Source organism: Lotus japonicus, chromosome 3 (assembly GCF_012489685.1).
Source record: "Lotus japonicus ecotype B-129 chromosome 3, LjGifu_v1.2".
Taxonomy (NCBI): Eukaryota; Viridiplantae; Streptophyta; class Magnoliopsida; order Fabales; family Fabaceae; genus Lotus; species Lotus japonicus.
In genome coordinates, this window is record NC_080043.1 from 53,002,621 (window position 1) to 53,025,984 (window position 23,364).

The 23,364-nt window shown below is 43.7% G+C and overlaps 1 protein-coding gene across 1 annotated transcript; it reads left to right on the forward strand.

The window, feature by feature from the left end:
* Nucleotides 1–20,593: 20,593 nt before the first annotated feature.
* LOC130744307 (uncharacterized) lies at nt 20,594–22,294 on the forward strand. Its single transcript, XM_057596496.1, has one exon. The coding sequence runs from the start codon at nt 20,594–20,596 to the stop codon at nt 22,292–22,294; it is 1,701 nt and encodes a 566-aa protein (XP_057452479.1).
* The last annotated feature ends 1,070 nt before the right edge of the window (nt 22,295–23,364 follow it).

The following is a 23,364-nucleotide window of genomic DNA, read 5'->3' on the forward strand; positions in this document are numbered from 1 at the left end:
ATGCTGAGGGGGTAGATGGACTGATTAGAGGCGACTGCGGGATTGACGGTAATCTTCTATCCGTACTTTTTGATTCCGGAGCAACGCATTCTTTTATCTCTAGAGATTGTGCAATCAGATTAAGACTTCCTATTACTGCTTTGAGCTTCGATCTGATAGTTGCTACTCCTGCCAAGACTCTACTTGCTAATTCAGCATGCATGTATTGTCCGATAACATACAACAATAGGATCTACCATGCTAACCTAGTATGCCTAACTCTTAAGAACCTAGATGTTATCCTAGGAATGGATTGGTTGTCCCGCTGTCATTGTCTTTTGGACTGCAACCGAAAGAGAGTGGTATTCCCTGATTCGGATCTTTCCGAGTATCTATCTGCCAATCACATCAGCGTCGCTTTGAACGAGGGATCTCAGGAGTATTCTGTTTTGCTAAGCTTGGAGAGCAAAGGGAACCCAGAAGTTGGCAGTATTCTAGTGGTGAAAGAATTCACGGATGTTTTTCCTGGCGATGTACCTGGTTTGCCGCCTGTGCGCGACATTGAGTTTGCTATAGACATCGTACCGGGAACAGGGCCGATTTCGATTGCACCATATCGTATGGCACCTGCGGAGCTAGTGGAATTGAAGTCCCAACTCGAAGATCTTCTGTCGAAGGGATTCATACGACCAAGCGTTTCACCTTATTGGTGAAGAAGAAGGACGGGAAGTCGAGATTATGTGTCGATTACCGACAATTGAACAAGGTAACCGTCAAGAATAGGTATCCGTTACCTAGAATTGATGATTTGATGGATCAACTACGAGGAGCTACAATATTCTCGAAGATCGACCTGAAGTCGGGTTATCATCAAATCAGGGTCAAGACCGAGGATATCCAGAAGACGGCATTCAGAACCCGTTATGGACACTATGAGTACTTAGTTTTGCCATTTGGGGTGACAAATGCGCCGGCAATATTCATGGCTTACATGAATATGACCTTCCATACATTTTTGGATCGATTCGTCGTGGTGTTTATCGACGATATTCTGATCTATTCAAAGAATGCTGAAGACCATGAGGAGCACTTGCGACAAGTTTTACAAGTGCTGAGGGAGAAGGAGTTGTATGCCAATCCTTCTAAGTGCGAATTTTGGCTCAAAGAGGTAAAATTCTTAGGCCATGTGATCTCTAAGGAGGGGATAGTTGTGGATCCAGCAAAGGTAGAGACCGTATTGTCGTGGGAACGGCCGAAGACAGTGACGGAGATCAGAAGTTTTGTCGGTTTGGCGGGATACTATCGTCGTTTCATCGAGAACTTCGCGAAGATAGTTGGACCTTTGACTCAACTGACGAGGAAGGACCAACCTTTTGCATGGACTGAAGCGTGCGAGACTAGCTTTCAGACGATGAAGGAACGGTTGATGACGTCACCTGTACTCGTCTTACCGCAACCGGAGGAACCTTATGAGGTATACTGTGATGCTTCGCATCAAGGTTTGGGATGTGTGCTGATGCAACATCGGAAGGTGGTTGCTTATGCTTCAAGACAACTGAAGGTGCATGAGAAGAATTATCCGACTCATGACTTGGAACTAGCTGCAATCGTATTTGCGCTGAAAATTTGGAGACATCACTTATATGGATGCAATTTCACCATATTTAGTGATCATAAGAGCTTGAAGTATTTGTTTGAGCAGAAGGAGCTGAACATGAGACAGCGTCGGTGGATGGAATTTCTCAAAGATTACAAGTTCACTCTGCAATATCATCCTGGAAAGGCGAATGTTGTTGTTGATGCCTTGAGCAGGAAGATGCACATCTCGTCGATGATGGTGAAGGAGCTGCAGCTGTTGGAGCAATTTCGAGATTTGAGCTTGGATGTGAAATTATCCGAGGGAGAACTGAAGTTCGGGATGATCAGAATTACCAATGGGTTGATGGAGGAAATCCGAGACCAACAGTTACAAGATGAGTTTCTGCTCGGGAAAAGGAATTTGGTAAGTCAAGGTAAAGACCCAGAATTCAAGGTAGGAAGTGACAATATCCTACGGTGCAAGGATAGAGTTTGTGTGCCTAACAACCCTGACTTGAGAAGATTGATTATGGATGAAGGTCACAAGAGCAAGTTAAGTATCCACCCTGGAATAAAGAAGATGTATCAGGACTTGAAGGTGAATTTTTGGTGGCCAAGAATGAAAAGACAAGTGGCTGAGTATGTAGCTGCATGTCTGACATGTCAGAAGGCGAAGGTGGAGCATCAGAAGTCTTCAGGTATGCTACAAAGCTTGGATGTGCCAGAATGGAAATGGGATAGCATATCGATGGATTTCGTTGTGGCTTTGCCAAGAACTCAGAAGGGATACGATTCTATTTGGGTAATCGTGGATCGACTGACTAAGTCGGCTCATTTCGTACCGGTGAGGACTACGTACAACGTGGAGAAACTATCAGAGTTATATATAGCGGAGATTGTACGACTTCACGGGGTACCGACAAGTATTGTATCCGATCGAGACCCGAAGTTTACATCACATTTTTGGGGAGCTCTTCAAGAAGCTTTGGGAACGAGGCTGAGACTAAGTTCTGCTTATCATCCTCAGACTGATGGACAGACTGAGAGAACTATTCAGTCGTTGGAGGATTTGCTACGCGCTGAAGGTATGAAAAACGGTAGAAAGGGGGGGTTTGAATAACGTTTTCAGTACAAAACTACCACCTTAAAGATTTTAACAAATCTTTTCGAGAACTAGGTGCAAAAGATAGAGATAGAAAAGCACACAAGTATTTTATCCTGGTTCACTTGATAAATCCCTCAAGCTAATCCAGTCCACCCGTTAAGGTGATTTCTTCCTTCTTAGAATGAAGGCAATCCACTAATCAGATAATTGTTACAACTGCACTTGAAACCTACAAGTGACTAACAATACACTGATTTAGCTATCACTAAGATTCACTCTCTTAGTCTTCTCTAGGATCCGATCAACCTTGATCTCCTAAAGGAATAACCACTAAGATTCACTCTCTTAGTCTTCTTAAGGATACTGACCTACCCGGTCCCTTAAGGAAAATCAAACAACTGTTTGAGGTTGGTGTTTACAAGGGTTTGCTTCTGAATAAGCTGAGTGTAAACTAAATAAATTACAAGATGAAAGAAAGCTTAGAATATTTTGAATATCTTGCGCGTGTGTTGCTTCTTGTATTCACTTCTCTTCTCTTTTTTCTAGCCGCTTCTTTCAATCTTCAGCCTCTATATATACTCCAAGGATTAGGGTTGAGCGTTGCATGGGAAATGCTACCGTTGGAGGGCAGTTCTGGAAAATCCAGCTTCTGCTGTGTCTGAGACTGTTAGGTAGGTCGTCAGGATAGTACATATGCTTTTGTACTTGGATAGCGACGCGACCTTTAAACCTAGGAGACTTCTGATCAGGGGAATGCTTCGTATTGGAACTTGTGAAGCCGGTTGATCAGAGTCAGAGGGATAGCACAGATCCTCTGACCATTGTATCTTCTGATTCTGAACTCAGAGGGAAGAACATGGCCTTCAGAGTTTCTTGCTTCTGGACTTCAGAGTTTCCACTATTCAGCTTCTGGATCTTCAGAGTCTTCTACACCATCAGAACATCTGAACCTTCAGTGTTTCTTGGTTGTCAGAACTTCTGGATCTTCAGAGCTTCTAGCGACTGAGTCCTCATCAGAGTTTGTATAGCTTCAGATCTTCTGAAGCTTTTCCACTGTTCATACTGAACATGGTGAATGCGAAAGCGTTGCTTGGGTTACCCTTTATACACAGTGCTTCTGATTTGTGTGAAATTGAGTCAGGGTCAGAGCCTGTAAATAGCACACTCAGAAAAACACGTTAGAGTACCACAATTGTTCATATCAAAAGGTTAACTTGTAATCATCAAAACATAGAGTTGTACTACTAGATCAAAACTTGATCTTACAATCTCCCCCTTTTTGATGATGACAAAACTAAGATTTTTGATGAACAATTCTTAAACATTAAACTGAATTCACTCAGAGTTTAGAGATATAGAATAAGACTTATCCTGATGTGAATAGTTTATCTTGCTCATTCTGAATTCAAGTCACTGCTTGATTCTGAGCTTAGCTCCCCCTGAATCTAATACTTGATGAAAACGTTAGTAAAGTCTAGATTCTGAGCTAAATCATATAAGAGTTCAGAGTGAAAAGCTTATGACATAGATGAAAAACGAATAATCAGAGCGCATAAGTGATCAGAGTCATGGACAAGGTATCAGAGTCTTGGGTATCAGAGTCAACTTAGAATCACTTCAGAAGAAGTGAAATGTATTCCTTGTATTTGCCCAGTGACACATCTATGGTCATGAAGGTGGAACTCTTAAAATCTCCAAAAGAAAAATAAGTCACACTAACACATCTTACACATCAAAAACTGGGTTTACTCCCCCTTTTTGTCATAAGCAAAAAGCTCGGGGTGTGAAAAACTTAGCTTGAAGTACAAGGTACTCCCCCTTAGAGAAGGTCTAAGTTGAAAGAAAATGAAGACGATGTAAGAATCAGAGTGAGGTGATAATAAATAGAAGAGTTAATGCAAGGGATGAACGTTTACCACCGGTCAAGTGAGTAAATAGAAGGGTCAGTTACCAAGAACTTAACCTCGAGAAACTGTAAGAGCATTAACTTTCAGAGAGAAAGTGAAACCTATAAAAACGTTGGAGAGAAAGGTAAGCTTCACATCTCGAATAATTTTCAGTAAGAAAAATGGCATCATGCAGAATGGCATTAGAAGAGCTCAGAAGGAAGGCGTTTGAGGAAGATATGTTCCTCAATATTAGGCATCCCGATGGTACAAAGACCATACAAGAGCTGACGAAGACACTGCTTGAAGAAGATCTTGGTCCAGAGATGGAGAAAGATCTGAAGGAGTTCCTCTGCTTCGTGGAAGAGATTCATGAGCTTTGCCAGCGGGAGCTGAATCTGCTGGAAGAGAAGGAGACTGTGGAAAAGAGACTCAAGACGACGGAAGATAGTCTAGAAAAAGAAGATCTGAGCATCAAACTCAGCAACATAGAGTATGCATTGGATCGTCTGGAGAAGGAAAGAGTGGAGCAGCGCCAAGAATGCAGAAGAATGAGGAGGGATCCTCCATTCTAGATATAGGGAATAATGTATGATGGAAAAAATTATGATGTACACATAGAACAATTATGAATAAAACAGGTTTTGCAAACATATGTGACACAAATATATATAGATATAAGCATATAGAATCACAAATGAACAAATTAAAGTAAGTAAATAAACAGAGTTTAAATAAAACAACGTTAAATAAAAAGGAAAAGGAAGAAAAAGAAGAGATCCTAAAAACTAAGGTTTGTCAGTACGGCGCAGAAGTTCCATCATCATGTGCTTCATCTCAATCAGCATGGATTCATGAGTGTCAAGACGTTGTTCCATGATGTCGAGTCTGGATGAGCTTGGCGGAGTAGAGCTGGAAGGAACGTTCTGAGCAGCTTGAGGTTCTGGAATGGAAGCAGAAGCAGCAGGAATAAACATAACTGGTGCAAGTCGCTCTGCCTCAGCCTCAGCTTCAAGACGTTCTGCCTCAAGTCTGGCTTGTTCAGCCTGAGCTGCTGCTTGACGGGCAGCTTCTTCTTCTTGTTCTTTCTGTCTCTTGGCTTCTTCAATGGCTTCAAGAAGCTTGGTTCTCTGTTCTAGTTCATGAAGAGCCACCCTCCTAGCAAACCTTTGCTTTGCAGCCTCAATGCTCTGACTTCCCTCTGCATGCAGGAGCTGCAGCATAACGGGAAACTGAGCCACCAGCCAAGTGCTCAACTCGTTCCACTCATCAGCCACATTTTCAGCATTCTCACTGAGGTCAGTCTGACCGTGCACATTGCGGAGCCTCAAGGAGGCTTCATGATTGAAAATATTGATGCACTCAGAGAGAGATGTGGGTTGAAGGTGAGTATAGGGAATGATGGAGAGGTTGGGTGCAGGAGAGGCTGGGTGATTGCTGCTATGAGCTTCAAAGGCACCTTGTGGAGAACCAATGTTAATTATGGGAGCATTGGGTTCAGAGGTTCCACGGTGAGGGTCTGAAGTTTCAACCAGAGGGTGAGGTGATCTAACCGAGGATTGGTTAGATACTGATTGTTCAGGTTCAGGGTCTGGTTGAATTGGCTCTTGTTGGTCAGGGACAGGGTGAGCCTGTTGGACTAAGGGGTCTGCCTCTTGGATAGGATTGGCCAAGATAGGTTCATCTGGGTCAACTAGACGTTCAGGTCTAGGGCCAGGATATTGCCTAGGGCTTGGACAGGTAAGGTAATATTCTTCCAAGGCAGATACCTTCTCTTTCCTAACCTCCATGAATTTTCTAAGTGATTCAGAGGTATTGGAGGGAGGAGAGTCAATGACATTGATGGGGAAGGATACAGGTGTGAAGGCTGATGAAGAGTCTGTATCCGTGGTTCTGACAGCAGGACGTGCTGATGCTCTGGGAGCAGAGTGATCAGACGTTCTGGGTTGTGGTTCTGTTGGTTTGGGTTCTTATTGGTTTTGGATGATGGGTTCAGAAAGTAATGGGTCGTATGGAATGGTGAGGAGAGAGGTTGGATCTTCGGACCTAGAGGGTTGGTTCTGAAGCAAGTTCCAGAGTGGTGCTTCAGTAGGAGAAGGTTGAAAGAATGAAGATCTTGGGGAATGTGGTGGAGAGGTGGTTTGTGCGGCTGGCTGGGATTCAGGAATAGGAGTGAGGGGATTTGAAGAGTGTTGGAGTAAGGCAGAAATTGGGAGTGCATCAAATAAATTCAAATCATCATCAGAGGTAAGTGCAGGCTTACTTGTATGTGCTGATGATCGAGTCACTCTGGCAGGAGCTTCAGTCCTTCTGACCTCTGCAGCAGCTGGTTCCACCCGAGTAGGCTTCACCACAATTCTGACTTTCTTCTGCTTCTTCTTTGGAGGACCATCCTCACTATCATCACCATCATCATCATCAGGCTTGCTCTTCGCCTTCTTGACCAGAGGGACATCAGATTCCTCTGAGGATTCGTCCAGAACCATCTTCCTCTTGGTTTTCTTCTTGGGAGGAGAAGGAAACTCTGGAGCTGGTGGAAGTCTGCTGACGAAATCATCAAGGTCAATCTCGAATCCTTGAGCCCTGAGGTCTTCAACATAGCATCTGATGGCTTCAGGATGGTCTGCTTGAGTCCACAGAGGGTAGTCATTCAGAGGCATTCTTCTTCCTCTGATCTCAGAAGATGTGTCCTCATGAGCAGGAGCAATCTTCTTCTGGACTAAGCCCATCTTCTTCAGTGAGGTGGCGGTGAAGACATCGCTGACGATTGTACTCAAGTCCTCTGTGCAACCAGCATTGATCAAGTCTTGCACCAAGTTGCTTTCAATAAGAAAGTCTGAGATCAGCCTCCCAAAAGGGATATATTTGATGGCTGACTTGATGGAGGAGGTGGTGCGAGACTTCCGGATGCATTCCTTCAAATAGGAGAACAGGAAGTAGGGAAGGCAGATTTTCTCCTTGTCTTGAATGAAGAACAGCATCGCCTTCTGATTGAAGTTGATGTAGTCTGGAGAACTGCCCTTTGGTCGTTGATTGATGCAGTTGAGCAGGATCTTGTGCCAGATTCTCAGTTTGGGGTGAAGGTCCATCACCTTGTAACTCGTCTTGCCCGGTTTGAAGGTGGTGTACAGGGCCTTGTTGACGATGTCCTTGGTTCTGGGTTTCAGCTTCGATTCCGTCAGTGAGAACCGATACCCCTGAGCAGTTTCTGCACCTAGCAGATTCACGAATGACTTCTCCGTGATGATGATCTTCCTACCCAGTATGTAAGAAACCACCTGAGTGTCATCACAATCAGCGTGCTTCCAGAATTCCTTTACTAGCTTCTCATACACCGGTCCTCGAAGTCGATTGAAGTAGTTTCCCCAACCTTGAGCTTGGACTTCAGGACGGAGATCAAACCCATTTGCAGCCAAGTTGTCGAGGTTGAATCTCCATTCTGCAAGGACTTGGAGTTCCTCAGGAGGAAATACACAGTGAACGGCACAGCCCCGTTCTGCAATAGGAACAACCTGCTCTGGAGCTTGAGCTTGTTCTTGTGCTGGGTTCTCAGAGCCCCGTTGACCCGTTGCCAACCCGACTACCATGTGAGGGAACTGAGGTGCATCTGCAGTAGATCTTCTGGTTTGTCTCACCATTTTGAAGAGGTTGAAGGTTTGAGGTAGAAGATGAAGTTTGAAGGATGAAGAGAGATCGAGAGAGAAATCACGAAGGAGGCGGTTTTGAAAGGCAGGGAGTGCGAGAGTGAAAACCGGAAGTGTGAGAGAACGTGTGTGTATAGTGGGTTTTATCAAATAACCGTTGTTGATTCAAAAAGCACTTTAAGATCAACGGTTGAAAATTAAAGATAGATAGTAACAGTAAAATACACAATCACACACAGGAGATAAGCATATCTACACGCAATCACAACAGACTGTCACACGGGCACAAGGAACTATGCATCAGAAATTCTGAAGCACGTGTTGTTGTCTCAGCTTCAGAGTCAGTACCAGTGGGCACACACACTCTGATTGAGTTACCTTCTGGACTAGACATCTTCTGATCAAGAAGTATCATAGTCAGAGGTTCTGATCTATCTTCACTCTGGACAAAAGTCCATGTTTAGATTTTTCAGAATAAAATTAAATCTATCTTCAGCTAAGGGCTTTGTAAAGATATCTGCCCATTGATGGTCAGTATCAACAAACTTCAGAAGAAGTACGCCCTTCTGCACATAATCTCTAATGAAGTGATACTTTACCTCAATGTGCTTTGCCCTTGAATGCAAGATAGGATTCTTGCTCAACGAGATTGCAGCAGTGTTATCACAATAGATTGGGATATTGCTCTCAAGGATCTGATAATCCTCCAGCTGATGTTTCATCCAGAGCATCTGAGTGCTGCATATCGCTGCTGAGATATATTCTGCCTCTGCAGTTGATAGTGCAATGGTTGATTGCCTCTTGCTTGCCCATGAGACTAGATTGCTTCCCAGAAATTGACAATTTCCAGAAGTACTTTTTCTCTCTGTTCTATCTCCAGCATAATCAGCATCACAATAACCTGAAAGCTTATACTCTGATGTTTTCTTATACATCAAGCCAAGGTTAGTGGTGCCTTTCAGATACCTTAGGATCCTCTTAACAGCAGTTAAGTGGGTTTCCCTTGGATCTGATTGGAAACGAGCACATAAATGAACACTAAATAATATGTCTGGCCTAGATGCAGTTAAGTACAGAAGTGAACCTATCATGCCACGATAGAGCTTCTGACATACTTTACCACTTATATCTTCTTTTTCCAGAATGCATGTTGGATGCATTGGAGTCTTGGCCACTGTAGATTCCAGCATATTGAACTTCTTCAGAAGTTCTTTAGTGTACTTGCTCTGATGGATATATGTTCCTTCTGGTGTTTGATTAACTTGTATTCCCAGAAAGTACTTTAATTCTCCCATCATACTCATCTCAAATTCAGCCTGCATCATCTCAGAAAATTCTTTGCATAGAGATTGATTAGCAGAACCAAATATAATATCATCAACATAAATTTGCACAATTAAGATATCATCTTCATAAGTCTTGCAAAAGAGAGTTGTATCTACTTTACCCCTTACAAACTCATTCTCCAGAAGGAATGAGCTAAGTCTCTCATACCATGCTCTGGGAGCTTGCTTCAGACCGTAGAGTGATTTCTTCAATTTGAACACATGGTCTGGTTTCTTTTCATCTTCAAAACCTGGGGGTTGATGAACATAGACTTCCTCTGAGATATAACCATTTAGGAAGGCACTCTTTACGTCCATCTGATGTAGAACTATGTTGTGATTTACTGAGAAAGAAATCAATAGTCTGATTGCCTCCAGTCTTGCTACTGGAGCAAATGTTTCAGTGTAGTCTATTCCTTCCTGCTGGCTGTAGCCTTGAGCAACTAGCCTTGCCTTGTTTCTGACTACATCTCCTTTCTCATTTAGCTTGTTTCTGAATACCCATTTCGTTCCAATAACATGGACATTCTCAGGCTTCTTCACTAAGCTCCAAACATCGTTCTTGGAGAATTGATTCAATTCTTCTTCCATGGCCAGAATCCAATCCTTGTCCTGAAGAGCTTCATCTATGGACTTGGGTTCAATTAAGGACACCAATCCTTTCAGACTCAGCAAGGTCTCTTCAGAGGGTCTGAAGGCAGATCTGGTTCTGACTGGTTCATCTTTGTTGCCCAGAATCAATTCCTTAGGATGAGCTGCAGTGATTCTGCTCTTCTTCAGAGTTTGTGAGTTAGAGGGACCAGCTTCTTCCTCTGGTTCATCTTCCTCTGGCTCAACTTCCTCTGGAGCTTTGCCTTTGTCAGAAACATTAATGCTTAAATCTGCAAACTTTTCAACTAGCTTTGACTGGTCAGAGTCAAGCTTATCATCAAATCTAACATGAATAGATTCTTCAATAGTCTTAGCATCAGTATTATAAAATCTAAAACCTTTAGATCTATCAGAATAACCAAGTAATAGACACTTAGAAGATTTAGCATCAAATTTATGCAATCTATCCTTAGTATTGAGAACATAACAAACACAGCCAAAAGGATGAAAATAAGAAATGTTGGGTTTTATGTTCTTCCACAATTCATAAGGAGTCTTATTCAGAATTGGTCTCACAGAGATTCTGTTCTGAATGTAACATGCTGTATTTACTGCCTCTGCCCAAAAGTGCTTAGCCATGCCAGTTTCTTGGAGCATGGTTCTAGCCATCTCCTGAAGAGTTCTGTTCTTCCTCTCAACAACACCATTTTGTTGAGGAGTTCTGGGACAAGAGAAATCATGTGCAATTCCATAGGAATCAAACAGACTCTCAAACTTGTCATTCTCAAACTCTCCACCATGGTCACTTCTGACACGCACAATTCTACAAGCCTTCTCGTTTTGCACTTGAGCAATGAAGGTAGAGAACACAGCATGAGACTCATCCTTGCGGGTTAGAAACTTTACCCATGTCCAGCGGCTATAGTCATCAACAATAACCATCCCATATCTCTTGCCACCTATAGACTCAGTTTTCACTGGTCCAAACAGGTCGATATGCAGAAGTTCTAACGGCCTTGAGGTTGAGACAACATTCTTTGCCTTGAAAGGGACTTTTGTGAATTTGCCTTTCTGACATGCTTCACAAAGAGCGTCTGAAGCGAACTTCAGATTGGGTAAGCCCCTGACAAGGTTTAGCTTGCTCAGCTGAGAAATCTTTCTCATACTGGCATGCCCTAACCGTCTATGCCATACCCACTGCTCTTCATTAACAGACAGAAGGCACTTCACATTCTGAGCCTCCAACTCAGATAATCTGATCTTATAGATGTTGTTCTTCCTCTTGCTGTTAAACAGAACAGAGCCATCGATCTGACTTACAGCCCGGCAGGACTTTTGATTGAATATAACATCATAACCCTTGTCAGCTAATTGACTTATAGACAATAAGTTATGTGTTAAGCCGTCTACCAATAAAACATTATCAATGCATGGACTACTATCTACACAAATAGTACCAGTACCAATAATTTTACCCTTTTCATTTCCTCCAAAGCCAACTTCGCCTCCAGGCTTAAGTTTCAGCTCTCGGAACATACGCTTTTCTCCCGTCATGTGACGCGAGCATCCACTGTCCAGATACCATGATTGGTGTTTCAGTGGAGCTATCAAGGATATCTGCAACATAGATAATCTTGTCCTTAGGTACCCACTTTCTGGGTCCTCTTTTGTTAGTTACCCCAAAGGTTCTGATCACCTTGGGTGTCTCAACATGATATTTTAAAGGAATATTTGCATGATATTTAGTCATAGAGAAAGATCCCTTTTTAAGAGGGTTTTTAGCAACTTCAGCAGGTACAGGATCAGGCAATATGGTACCAGAGGGAACAAAGCATTCATACAAGGATTTAGCTTTAGACACAGAAGGCTCATTTCTAATTGGTTTAGAATAGCCAATGCCATGCATTCCATTTCTGCTTACACCATAGATCATTGAAGCCATTAAGCTTCTATCTACGCTTTTAGCCAGGAATCTTTGAAAAGATTTTTCATACTTAGATTCATGCTTACTATCAGAGGCATCGCAGGCAATAACTTCTTCTAACTTTGCAATTTGATTCTTAAGCACAGAGTTAGAATTAACTAAAGCATGGTTATCATTTTTCAAATCAGATATGATTTTCTCATGTTCAGAAGGAGTTTTAGAAACAGCAGATAAGTTCTTTTTCAGCTTCTTATGCTTAGCCAACAAGGAGTTATACTTATCCATGATATCAGACAAGGCATGTTTCAGTTCAGAGGTAGAGAAGGAAGCAAATACCTCATTTTCATCGTCAGAGTCTGGATCTCCTTCTGATTCTGAGTCAGAGTCAACAGCTTCCTTTGACTCTGTTCCTTTGTCTTTGACAATAGCCATGAGTCCTTGGACTTCACCATCAGAGTCAACATCCTCTGACTCTGATTCATCGAATGTCACCATCAGACTCTTCTTGGTCTTGAAGTGCTTCTTTGGCTTCTTGTCCTTCTTCAATTTTGGACAGTCACTTTTGTAGTGCCCTGATTCTTTGCACTCAAAGCAAGTGACTTCCTTGATTGATGACTTCTTCTGACCTGAGGATTCAGACTTTCCTCTTGCCTTTCCAGAGCCTTTGAACTTGCTCTGCCTGTGCTTCCAGATGCGGTTGAGTCTCTTGGAGATCAGAGTCAGCTCATCTTCATCAGAATCTTCTGATGCTTCTTCAGATTCTTCTTCTTCAGCTTGAAGAGCCTTTGACTTCTCAACCTTAGCCTTTTCAGATTTGGATTTCAAGGCTATGGACTTTTTCCTCAGATCTTGCATCTCTGAGCGCTTCAGCTCATGGCATTTCAAAATGCTGATGAGTTCTTCTAAACTCATATTCTCAACATCTCTCGTGAGCTCTATTGAAGTCACCAAAGGCATCCAACTTTCAGGAAGACACCTGATGACCCTTATGACGTGATCTTTTGTTGTGTAGCTCTTGTTGAGAGGACGTATGCCAGCTACAAGCAGTTGAAATCTGGAGAACATTTCTTCAATGGACTCATTTGGCTCCATGATGAAGGATTCATACTTTTGGATCAAAGACAATGCCTTTGATTCTTTGACTTTCTTGTTTCCTTCATGAGACATCTTCAGAGAATCAAAAATGCCTTTAGCAAACTCACGATCTGTAATCTTCTGGTACTCCTCATAGGAGATAGCACTTAGAAGAATTGCTCTTGCTTTATGATGTTGTGAGTACAGCTTCTTTTGATCTGCAGACATCTCTGACCTTGGGATCTTTTTGCCATCTGCATCAACTGGACGCTCATAGCCATCCACAATAATATCCCAGAGATCTGCATCGAAACCCAGAAAGAAACTTTCCAGTCTATCTTTCCAATATTCGAACCTTTGACCATCGAACATAGGAGGCTTTGCGTTGTAACCATCTCTTTGAGTTTCACTGGTGGTGGCAGCCATTGTTTTTCACACCGGCCCGGATCACTGAACACTGTTAGGTGTGGTAATCAGAACTTGCGCTCTGATACCAATTGAAGGTATGAAAAACGGTAGAAAGGGGGGGTTTGAATAACGTTTTCAGTACAAAACTACCACCTTAAAGATTTTAACAAATCTTTTCGAGAACTAGGTGCAAAAGATAGAGATAGAAAAGCACACAAGTATTTTATCCTGGTTCACTTGATAAATCCCTCAAGCTAATCCAGTCCACCCGTTAAGGTGATTTCTTCCTTCTTAGAATGAAGGCAATCCACTAATCAGATAATTGTTACAACTGCACTTGAAACCTACAAGTGACTAACAATACACTGATTTAGCTATCACTAAGATTCACTCTCTTAGTCTTCTCTAGGATCCGATCAACCTTGATCTCCTAAAGGAATAACCACTAAGATTCACTCTCTTAGTCTTCTTAAGGATACTGACCTACCCGGTCCCTTAAGGAAAATCAAACAACTGTTTGAGGTTGGTGTTTACAAGGGTTTGCTTCTGAATAAGCTGAGTGTAAACTAAAATAAATTACAAGATGAAAGAAAGCTTAGAATATTTTGAATATCTTGCGCGTGTGTTGCTTCTTGTATTCACTTCTCTTCTCTTTTTTCTAGCCGCTTCTTTCAATCTTCAGCCTCTATATATACTCCAAGGATTAGGGTTGAGCGTTGCATGGGAAATGCTACCGTTGGAGGGCAGTTCTGGAAAATCCAGCTTCTGCTGTGTCTGAGACTGTTAGGTAGGTCGTCAGGATAGTACATATGCTTTTGTACTTGGATAGCGACGCGACCTTTAAACCTAGGAGACTTCTGATCAGGGGAATGCTTCGTATTGGAACTTGTGAAGCCGGTTGATCAGAGTCAGAGGGATAGCACAGATCCTCTGACCATTGTATCTTCTGATTCTGAACTCAGAGGGAAGAACATGGCCTTCAGAGTTTCTTGCTTCTGGACTTCAGAGTTTCCACTATTCAGCTTCTGGATCTTCAGAGTCTTCTACACCATCAGAACATCTGAACCTTCAGTGTTTCTTGGTTGTCAGAACTTCTGGATCTTCAGAGCTTCTAGCGACTGAGTCCTCATCAGAGTTTGTATAGCTTCAGATCTTCTGAAGCTTTTCCACTGTTCATACTGAACATGGTGAATGCGAAAGCGTTGCTTGGGTTACCCTTTATACACAGTGCTTCTGATTTGTGTGAAATTGAGTCAGGGTCAGAGCCTGTAAATAGCACACTCAGAAAAACACGTTAGAGTACCACAATTGTTCATATCAAAAGGTTAACTTGTAATCATCAAAACATAGAGTTGTACTACTAGATCAAAACTTGATCTTACACGCGCTTGCGTTCTGGACAACAAGGGCAGTTGGGATACCTTATTGCCATTGATTGAGTTCACATACAACAACAGTTTTCATACGAGCATTGGTATGGCACCGTATGAGGCTTTGTATGGCCGCAAGTGTAGAACACCTTTGTGTTGGTACCAAAACGGAGAAAATCTGTTGGTAGGGCCGGAACTTCTGCAACAGACCACTGAGAAGATCAAGTAGATCAGAGAGAAGATGAGGACTTCTCAGAGTAGACAGAAGAGTTATGCAGATCAGAGGCGCAGAACTCTGGAGTTCGAAGAAGGAGATCATGTATTTCTGAGAGTTACTCAGACGACGGGTGTTGGTCGAGCAATCAAGTCAAAGAAGCTTACGCCCAAGTTCATTGGACCGTATCAGATCACTCGTCGAATTGGACCAGTCGCATATCAGATTGCACTACCTCCATTTCTATCAAATATTCATGATGTATTCCACGTGTCACAACTGAGGAAATATATTGCGGATCCGACACATGTTATCGAGCTGGATGATATTGAGTTGAAGGATGATCTGTCTTTCGAGACACCGCCAATTAGCATTGGTGACACCAGGATAAAACAGTTGAGAGGGAAAGAGATCGAGTTAGTGAAGGTCATTTGGAATAAAGACACTGGTGATGCGACATGGGAGCTGAAGGAGAAGATTCAAGAACAGTATCCCGAACTTTTTACTAACCCTTAAGTTTCGAGGTCGAAACTTTCTTTTTGGAGGGTAGTAATGTAAGGCCCGAGTTTTTAAGTTCATGCTAAGTGAATAAACTTCTTATTCACGATTAGGGTTGATGTAATGTGAAGGGAAACCTGAACGAAAGTTTATTAGATGAAATATATTTATGAAGGAGAAAGTTCAGGAAAAGTTCAAGGATTTCATTATGATCGTTAAAAGTTATAGCACGAACGTTTTACGCTTAAACCTAGGTCAGAAACCCTAGTATATAGCTAATTTTCACTTTTAGGCACGCTGGCAATTAATTCCAAAAATCTTCAGAGAAATGTTAGAACTTCTCTTTTTCCATATATCACAATCGTTTTGAGGCGAAACTCTAGGATCTACGAACGTCCGATTCCAATCATCGGAAGTTTGCCGAAACCGAATCCCTGGTATTTCAAAACCCTAGAATCACCCGACTTCGGGGACTTTATCTATTCAGAGCTTCAAATGAATATTCTACACGCGTACACCCATTTCTCTTGATGATTTCAATCTTTCTTCCGAAGGAAGTTTTCTATTCCGACATTCGAGGCAAAAAGCAACTTATCGGGTAAAATAGTTTTACACCGACTTTGCACCGACTTTGCATTAGTTGCCAAAAATACAAGGAGACATCTTCTTAGCTTAGGAATTCCTTTGCCAAAACCTATCTTAGAATTCATGGAGAATGATGCCGGAAAAATCTGATTCGCGAAACTTTCATTTTCCCGCGAATTACCATTTTCTATATATAGCAAGAAAGGTGAGAAAAATTACAAGAACTCCTCCATTTTCTCTCCAAGGCCGCGAGCTCCATAGAAGGAAGAGGAATAAGAGCTTTTCTTCAAACCTTGCTTGATCGTCGATCAATCAGTTGCTGCTTCAAGGTTTCGAGGTATGGTCGCTAATCCTTACCTCTGATCGCTTTTTCCATAGCTTTTCTGTAGAGTTTTCTGAGTGGATAGTTTATGGGTTTTTGCAAAACTATCCTGAATCTTTCATTTCTGATTCTAAACCTCTTCTATATGTGCCCAAGATCACTTCTGCCGGATTAGATTTTCCGTTATGTCGCCGGAATTCCGCCGGAATCAATTCTAGCCTAAAATACCCATTTATGTAGTTTTTGAGTAAAGTTCCAACCTTTAGGCTGTAAACTATCGCCTTAGCTTAGTGCTAGTAGGATTAGTTGTCATAAACGTCGTTGGTGACGTCCCTGCAAAATTTTATTTTTGGGATTTCAGTTTTGAAAATCCTAAGTTAAAAATCATGACCAAAATACCCCTGCGACAGTTTTTGATCCGATAATTTTTCCGAGTTCAGAATACCCTTAGTTACGGCTTATGAAAGCATAGGAACCAAGTTTGATCGAAGAAAAATCGAGCCCCTTAATTGTGAAAAGTGGCCGAGCCTATTAGAGGGGGAGGAAGAAATTTCCTTTTCCGAAAACTTATCTTTTCGCGCTAGATTATCGTACCTTAGAGTATAGATTACTTCGAGTAACCTTAGTAAGTATCGATAGCTTAGTTTTCGATAGATTCTTATAGTATTCTATGATTTTGTTGTAAAGGTGCTTTCGAGGATTTCCCCGAGGACCAACACTTTGAGTGCGAGGAAGCACTAGTTGATCATTCTGGAGAACTTTCAGGTGAGGGCTTCTCACTGAATCTCTTGTTAATGCTTAGGGTCGATGTTTCGACATTGTTTACTGTTTATGCACTGAGATTGTGTGTGATTGAAAATGTTTTCTGAGGCTTCGGCTGACAATGTAGATGATTCATCTACTGAATGTTTTTGAAGATTGACTTACATGCTATGTGCTATGTGGGTAATCTAGGATGTGTGGTGCATGCTTTATATGCTAAGTGCTAAGTGTTTATGATGCGATTTATTGATACATGACATGTTGTTGATTGTGATGATTTAAATATGCTTTACACTGGAAATCTGAGATTCTGAATGGTGAGAATAGCGGGCAGGTCATGCCGATTTTATTTTGAGAGTTTTGAAAAAGTTTGATAGGACGAACGAGGTTCGGGCCTTGATTTTGTTTAGTGGATCGAGACATCCTCTGGAAGCGACTTGGGATTGGGAGATCCTGCAAATGTATAAGACTTGCGATAAGACAAAATAGAATCTATTTTATAAAGAAAACTCATAAGACCTTAAATAACCTCTAAATCTTTAAGTAATGATAACAACCTCGAAGGAAGGCATTGGAAGTGAAATCTTAATTTTTGGAAAACGAGGAGTGTCGTCGGATCCAAGTGTTGAGTATGTTGTCGTTGTGCTGTTGGAGCAGCGTTTGATGTTGTGCTGTTGGAGCAGCGTTTATTGTTGTGCTGTTGGAGCAGCGTGTGTTATTGTGCTGTTGGAGCAGCGTGTGTTGTGGTGCTGTTGGAGCAGCTATGTGTCGTTATGAAGTGTGTCTTTTGGTCGCAGAATCGACTTTACCTTAGGGTAAGCTTTTAGAGACTTTAACTTCCCTAGAACACGTGGCGACGTGTCGAGTGAGGTCGGAGACGTTGTTTGACTAATCATTTTGCATACATGCAACATTAATGAGGTATTAACACAGGACGTACTCTGGACCTCGTCGGTTTCCAAAATGGTCATAAGCCCCGGAATGCCGTGAAAGAGCGTTTGTAGACGTCTCTTGTAGCAGACCGAAATGGCAGACCTACGGGTTTACTGCTGATCTGACTACCCCTGTTGGAGTAAGAGACATCACGGGCCGAAATGGCACCACCGTGGCTGGTGAAGGGCTGATCCGATGATGTCCATCCGTTCCGGATTGCATATTGGTTGACTGGGTTAACCTGCATACATATCACACAACATGCATACTGACTTAGTTGATGAGTGTGGTTGCTATTTGATAAACTTACTTGGAACATGCTAATTGTTATTATTGTCGTTATGATTTTGTGGAACATGCAACCCTAGGAATGATATCTCTAGTTATAAGCCTAAGTGGCTATCTATTAATTGTACCTATTGGGTTTATTATCTACATAGTTCTTTAGAGTTGACCCTCGCGTCTTCTGTGTGTGTTTTGGCGGACAACGCCATTTGTCAGATGAATATTGCGGACTGGTACACCATGGTCCACCCTTCGGGGGGGATTAGGTATGAGATGATCGATCAGGACGACCCCGGGTCGTGGGTGGTTGACCCCGCGAGCCACCGAGCGACGTATTCGGGGCGTATCATGGAGGATCACGTGGACAGTGGAGGACTCTTGAGGTCAGGAGTGTTGAGGCGATGCTCTATCAGCTTCAACTTGCCACCGGGCGTTCACTGCGGACCAGGATTCGGAGGAGCACCGCCGCCACCGTCATCTTCAGAGGAGGAGGATCCCTCAGAGGAGATTCCAGTGGGAGTGCCTTCGGCAGGGTCTAGTGCACCCTCTGTTGCGATCATTGATGATCAGGGTTCGGGCCCTAAGCCCGTGAGTCCAGCATCGGAGCGCACTGCGGTTGCGAGGGGAGGACGGATAGGGTTAGTAGACTTGGTCGTTCTGGATTCTGATTCAGACGACGATCATGCTAGCACATAGTTTTGAGTGTTGGTATGAGCTCCTCGAGTTAGGATTAGTGTAGGAGTAGAGTTTTAGCTCTGACAGTCTTGCTTCATTTGTTACTTAGGGGACAGGGTAGATCCGCCTATAGCTTTTTGTGTGGTTTCCTTACGGGAATCACAGGGAGTTGGTTGGACTTAGGAGGTCTTATTTTCAGGCCATTGGGTCGGCTGATTCTCAGTTTTGAGGGATGGTGTTGCGGGCACTTCACTCTTTTCATTTGGTTTGTATATATTGCCTACGGGCGTCGCACTTTTCTTTCCGTCACTGGAGGTTACTCGTGACGAGGTTGTTACTCACAGCGGGGGCTGTTTATATATTGTATATTAATTCTATTGCTTTTCGCTTTTGGGTTTTATTTAATTCAGTCTTGTCTTAATTATTATCGAAAAAAAAAATTTCACGTTTTTCCGCATTAAGTTTTACTTTTGGTTACTAAAGTGACGCCACCGAAATCGGGGCGTTACAGCAGGTCGCGGTTAGGGTCAAGTTCCTATCTTTTGTCACCGGTTTTCAAGACGATCCTTTGTGTTCCCAAATCATATCAGTTACGCTTTCATTCTATCTAGGAATCTCACATCACGTTCCTTACACTTTAGGTACTATACCTCATCTTAATGTTCATGGATAGAAAATTTGGCGCTGTCTGTGGGGAACGGTAGATTTCGATTCCCGGACTACGTGGATTGCGATTTAGTCCAAAGAAGTTCGATTTTCTGTGTGATTTTCTTCGGTTTTTAGATTTTTTCGGTCGAGTTCTTCGGTTCACTAGCGAAGATCGATGGAGACGCGTTGTCGGCGACGAGACAAAGATCAGGCGCGGCGGCGCGGTTCGCCTCCGCGTCGCGTGAGAGGCAAGCCGCGACGCGAGCAGGTTCACCGTGAAGAAACCGATCAGTTAACTCCTCCGCCACCACCTCCACCTCCACCTCCTCCTTCTCCAACACCTCCACTACCTTCTCCGCCAACTTCACCGGAGCAGTAGAGGTCACTGGTGCATTCACCCGGAGCTTCGGAGCTTCGGGAGAGGAGACGCTTGATCTCCGGCACCTCAAGCACCGATCCCCGGACAAGATTGGAGGCGCTTGATCCGTAGCGTCGATGATATACGGCAGCGAAACGATTACTTACAGGAACAGTTGAAATATTATCGTAACGAGCAACAGGATGAAGGGGAACGCGAAGCGAAAGCCGTGGCTGAATTTGAACCGTTCTCGGCGGCAGTGAGGGAGGTGGCTATCCCGGATAACATGAAGAATATTGTCCTCGAGACGTATAGCGGGAAAGCTGATCCCAAGGAGCACCTGCTATATTTTAACACAAAATGGTAATTAGTGCCGCTTCCGACGCTGTAAAGTGCAGGATGTTTCCAGCTACGTTCAAAGGCACGGCCATGGCGTGGTTCACAACTCTACCCCGAGGATCCATCACAAATTTTCGTGACTTCTCATCAAAGTTCCTCGTCCAATTTTCCGCCAGTAAAACCAAGCAGGTGACAATTGAGGATCTGTACAATGTCTGCCAGTCCGAGGGCGAGACTCTGAAGCAGTACGTGAAACGATTCAGCGCGGCGTCCGTCAAGATTGAGGAATCAGAGCCGCATGCTTGTGCGCGTGCCTTCAAGAACGGGTTGCAGCCAGGGAATCTGAATAGCAAATTGAGCCGTAAGCCGGCTCGGTCCATGGCAGAGATTCGTGCGCGAGCAAACACCTACATTCTGGACGAGGAGGATGATGCTTTCAAGCGAAGGCGCGCGAAAAAGGAGAAGGATGGTGAACAGAGGGACGCGTCGCCAGAAGGAAAACAGAGTAAGGAGAGAGGAGAGGGCAGCAAGAGGCGAGACAGGAAAGTGAGAACAGGGGAAAAGGCTGTGAGGGGGCCATTGTACCCTAAGAGGGAAAATTTCGAGCGCCGCAGACCGTGGCATAAGGCTGACTCTCGCCGGCGAGAGGAGTCAGGGAAGAGTCTAAATGCACATTTGACGGAGCTACTTCGTGAGGTCAAGGCGAACCACGCAGTTGAGGAAGGCGAGAAAGAGATCGACCTGCCTCGAGCAGCGTTGGATAAAACGAAGTGGTGCGAGTATCACCGCTCAGCAGGCCATGACACGGGGGATTGCTTTACGCTGAAAAACGAAATTGAGAGACTCATTCGGGTAGGACGATTGCAGATGAATGACCGCGGCGATCGGTGGAATGGAGAACGACAGCAGGGAAACTGGTACAAAGGGGGCCGCCAGCAGGATGACCGCAGGCGGGACGACCGCCGTCGTACGCCAACCGCTGACAAAAAGGAAACACTGGCAACAAGGAAGAAGGAGGCGGAAAAAACCTTTAATAAGGATCTTGAGCCGCCAGTTGGGACAATAAACACAATCGCGGGTGGCTTTGGTGGAGGCGGTGACACGGCCTTGGCGAGGCGAAGGCACGTGAGAGCAGTGACATCAGTGCAACAGTACAAGACCCCATTTGGTTTCCAGCATCCAGATATTGTGATATCATCCACGAATTTCAAGGGGATCAAGACGCACAAGGATGATCCTGTGGTTGTAATGATAAGGATCAAAAGTTTCAATGTGCGGCGAGTTCTTTTGGACCAGGGAAGCTCTGCCGACATTATCTACGGCGATGCATTTGATCAGTTAGGACTGACGGACAAAGATTTTATGCCCTACACAGGAACGTTGGTAGGTTTCTCGGGCGAGCAAGTCTGGGTACGCGGATATATAGATTTGGACACAATTTTTGGTTTCGACGAGAACGCCAAGCTTCTCCGCGTAAGGTATCTTGTGTTGCAGGTTGTGGCATCATACAACGTCATCATTGGAAGGAACACGCTCAATCGCCTCTGCGCGGTAATTTCGACGGCTCACCTGGCGGTGAAATATCCGCTGATGTGCGGAAGAGTGGGAAAGATTGTGGTTGATCAGAGAAGGGGGAGAGAGTGTTATAACAACTGTCTCAGTCTGTATGGAAAAAAGGGAGCTGGCGAGGGACACAAGTGTCATGAGGTTGAGGTCATTCAAGGTAATCAAGACAGACCGGTGACGAGTACGTCGGGCTCGAAAGATGAGGTGATGGGAGTGATACTTTGACCTGAGGGGCTGGAAGCAGAAGCATGTAGGAAGCAGGAGCGAGGACGCAGCAAAGGGACCAAAAAATTAGGACAAAAAATAAAGATGCACTCTTTTTCTCCGTCACGGGAGTTTTTTAATGAGGCATCCCTCGATGTAAAATCTTTTACAAATCAAATACAAAAGGATATTCTCAAGAAATACTCCTAGCTCGACTATAATACGATGGTCGCCCGGTGGGAAAAATTCCATGAAGGTGGCGATCCCAACACGACCTTGATGTCTGGGGATCGCTCCGGAAAAGTCCGGCGCGAACCGCTGCTACCCAAATTGCAACTCAACTAACATGTCACGTTGCCCAGTGGGAAAAATTCCTTGAAGGTGGCAATCCCAACACGACCTTGATGTCTGGGGATTGCTCCGGAAAGTCCGGCGCGAATCCCTGACCTCTCATTGGCGATGTGTGCGGGTAAGCTACTTATCCCAGGATAAGCTACTTATCCCAAAAGTCTCCCCGAAATATGGGCAAACGAGACCTCCCCGAAATATGGGCGAGAATAAAAACTAGGCATAAGTCTGGGTAAACCTATATGGTCATTGGGTCCCTAGCAACTGTAAGTCCTCGCCGGGACGAAACCGGCAAGGCCACACCTGCTCTTACGGGAAATATTGGTGTGAAGAAAGCCTCAGTCCAAGACTGAGCAAAAGTCCTAGTTTCCACTGGCACACATTCAAAATCGCTACACGAGCACAAAATACAAAGCTTAAAGGTGCAAGGGCGAACATGAGGAGAAAAATGGACAAACGAAATCGCGACAAACTTTCATTAAATAACACGGAGAAATGTTAATTACAAAAAGGTAAGGGAAAATCAATACAAAATACTCAAACTGCATTAACGTTTTTTGCTTCCCTTGCGTTTTCAGCAGCCGGAAAATACTCAGCATTGAAGCCTGAGGGGTCATCAGGGCCGACCAATCCGTGGGGGGTAACCCTCTTGAAGGCTCCCATACCGCCGAGGTTGATTCCTTCGTAAATATACTGGACTTGGGCTTTGGTGAGGAAGAAACCACGACCACGCTCTTCCACAG

Coding starts and splice junctions, on each gene's coding strand:
- LOC130744307 (XM_057596496.1), top strand. CDS start 20,594: ATGGCGTGGTTCACAACTCTACCCCGAGGATCCATCACAAATTTTCGT.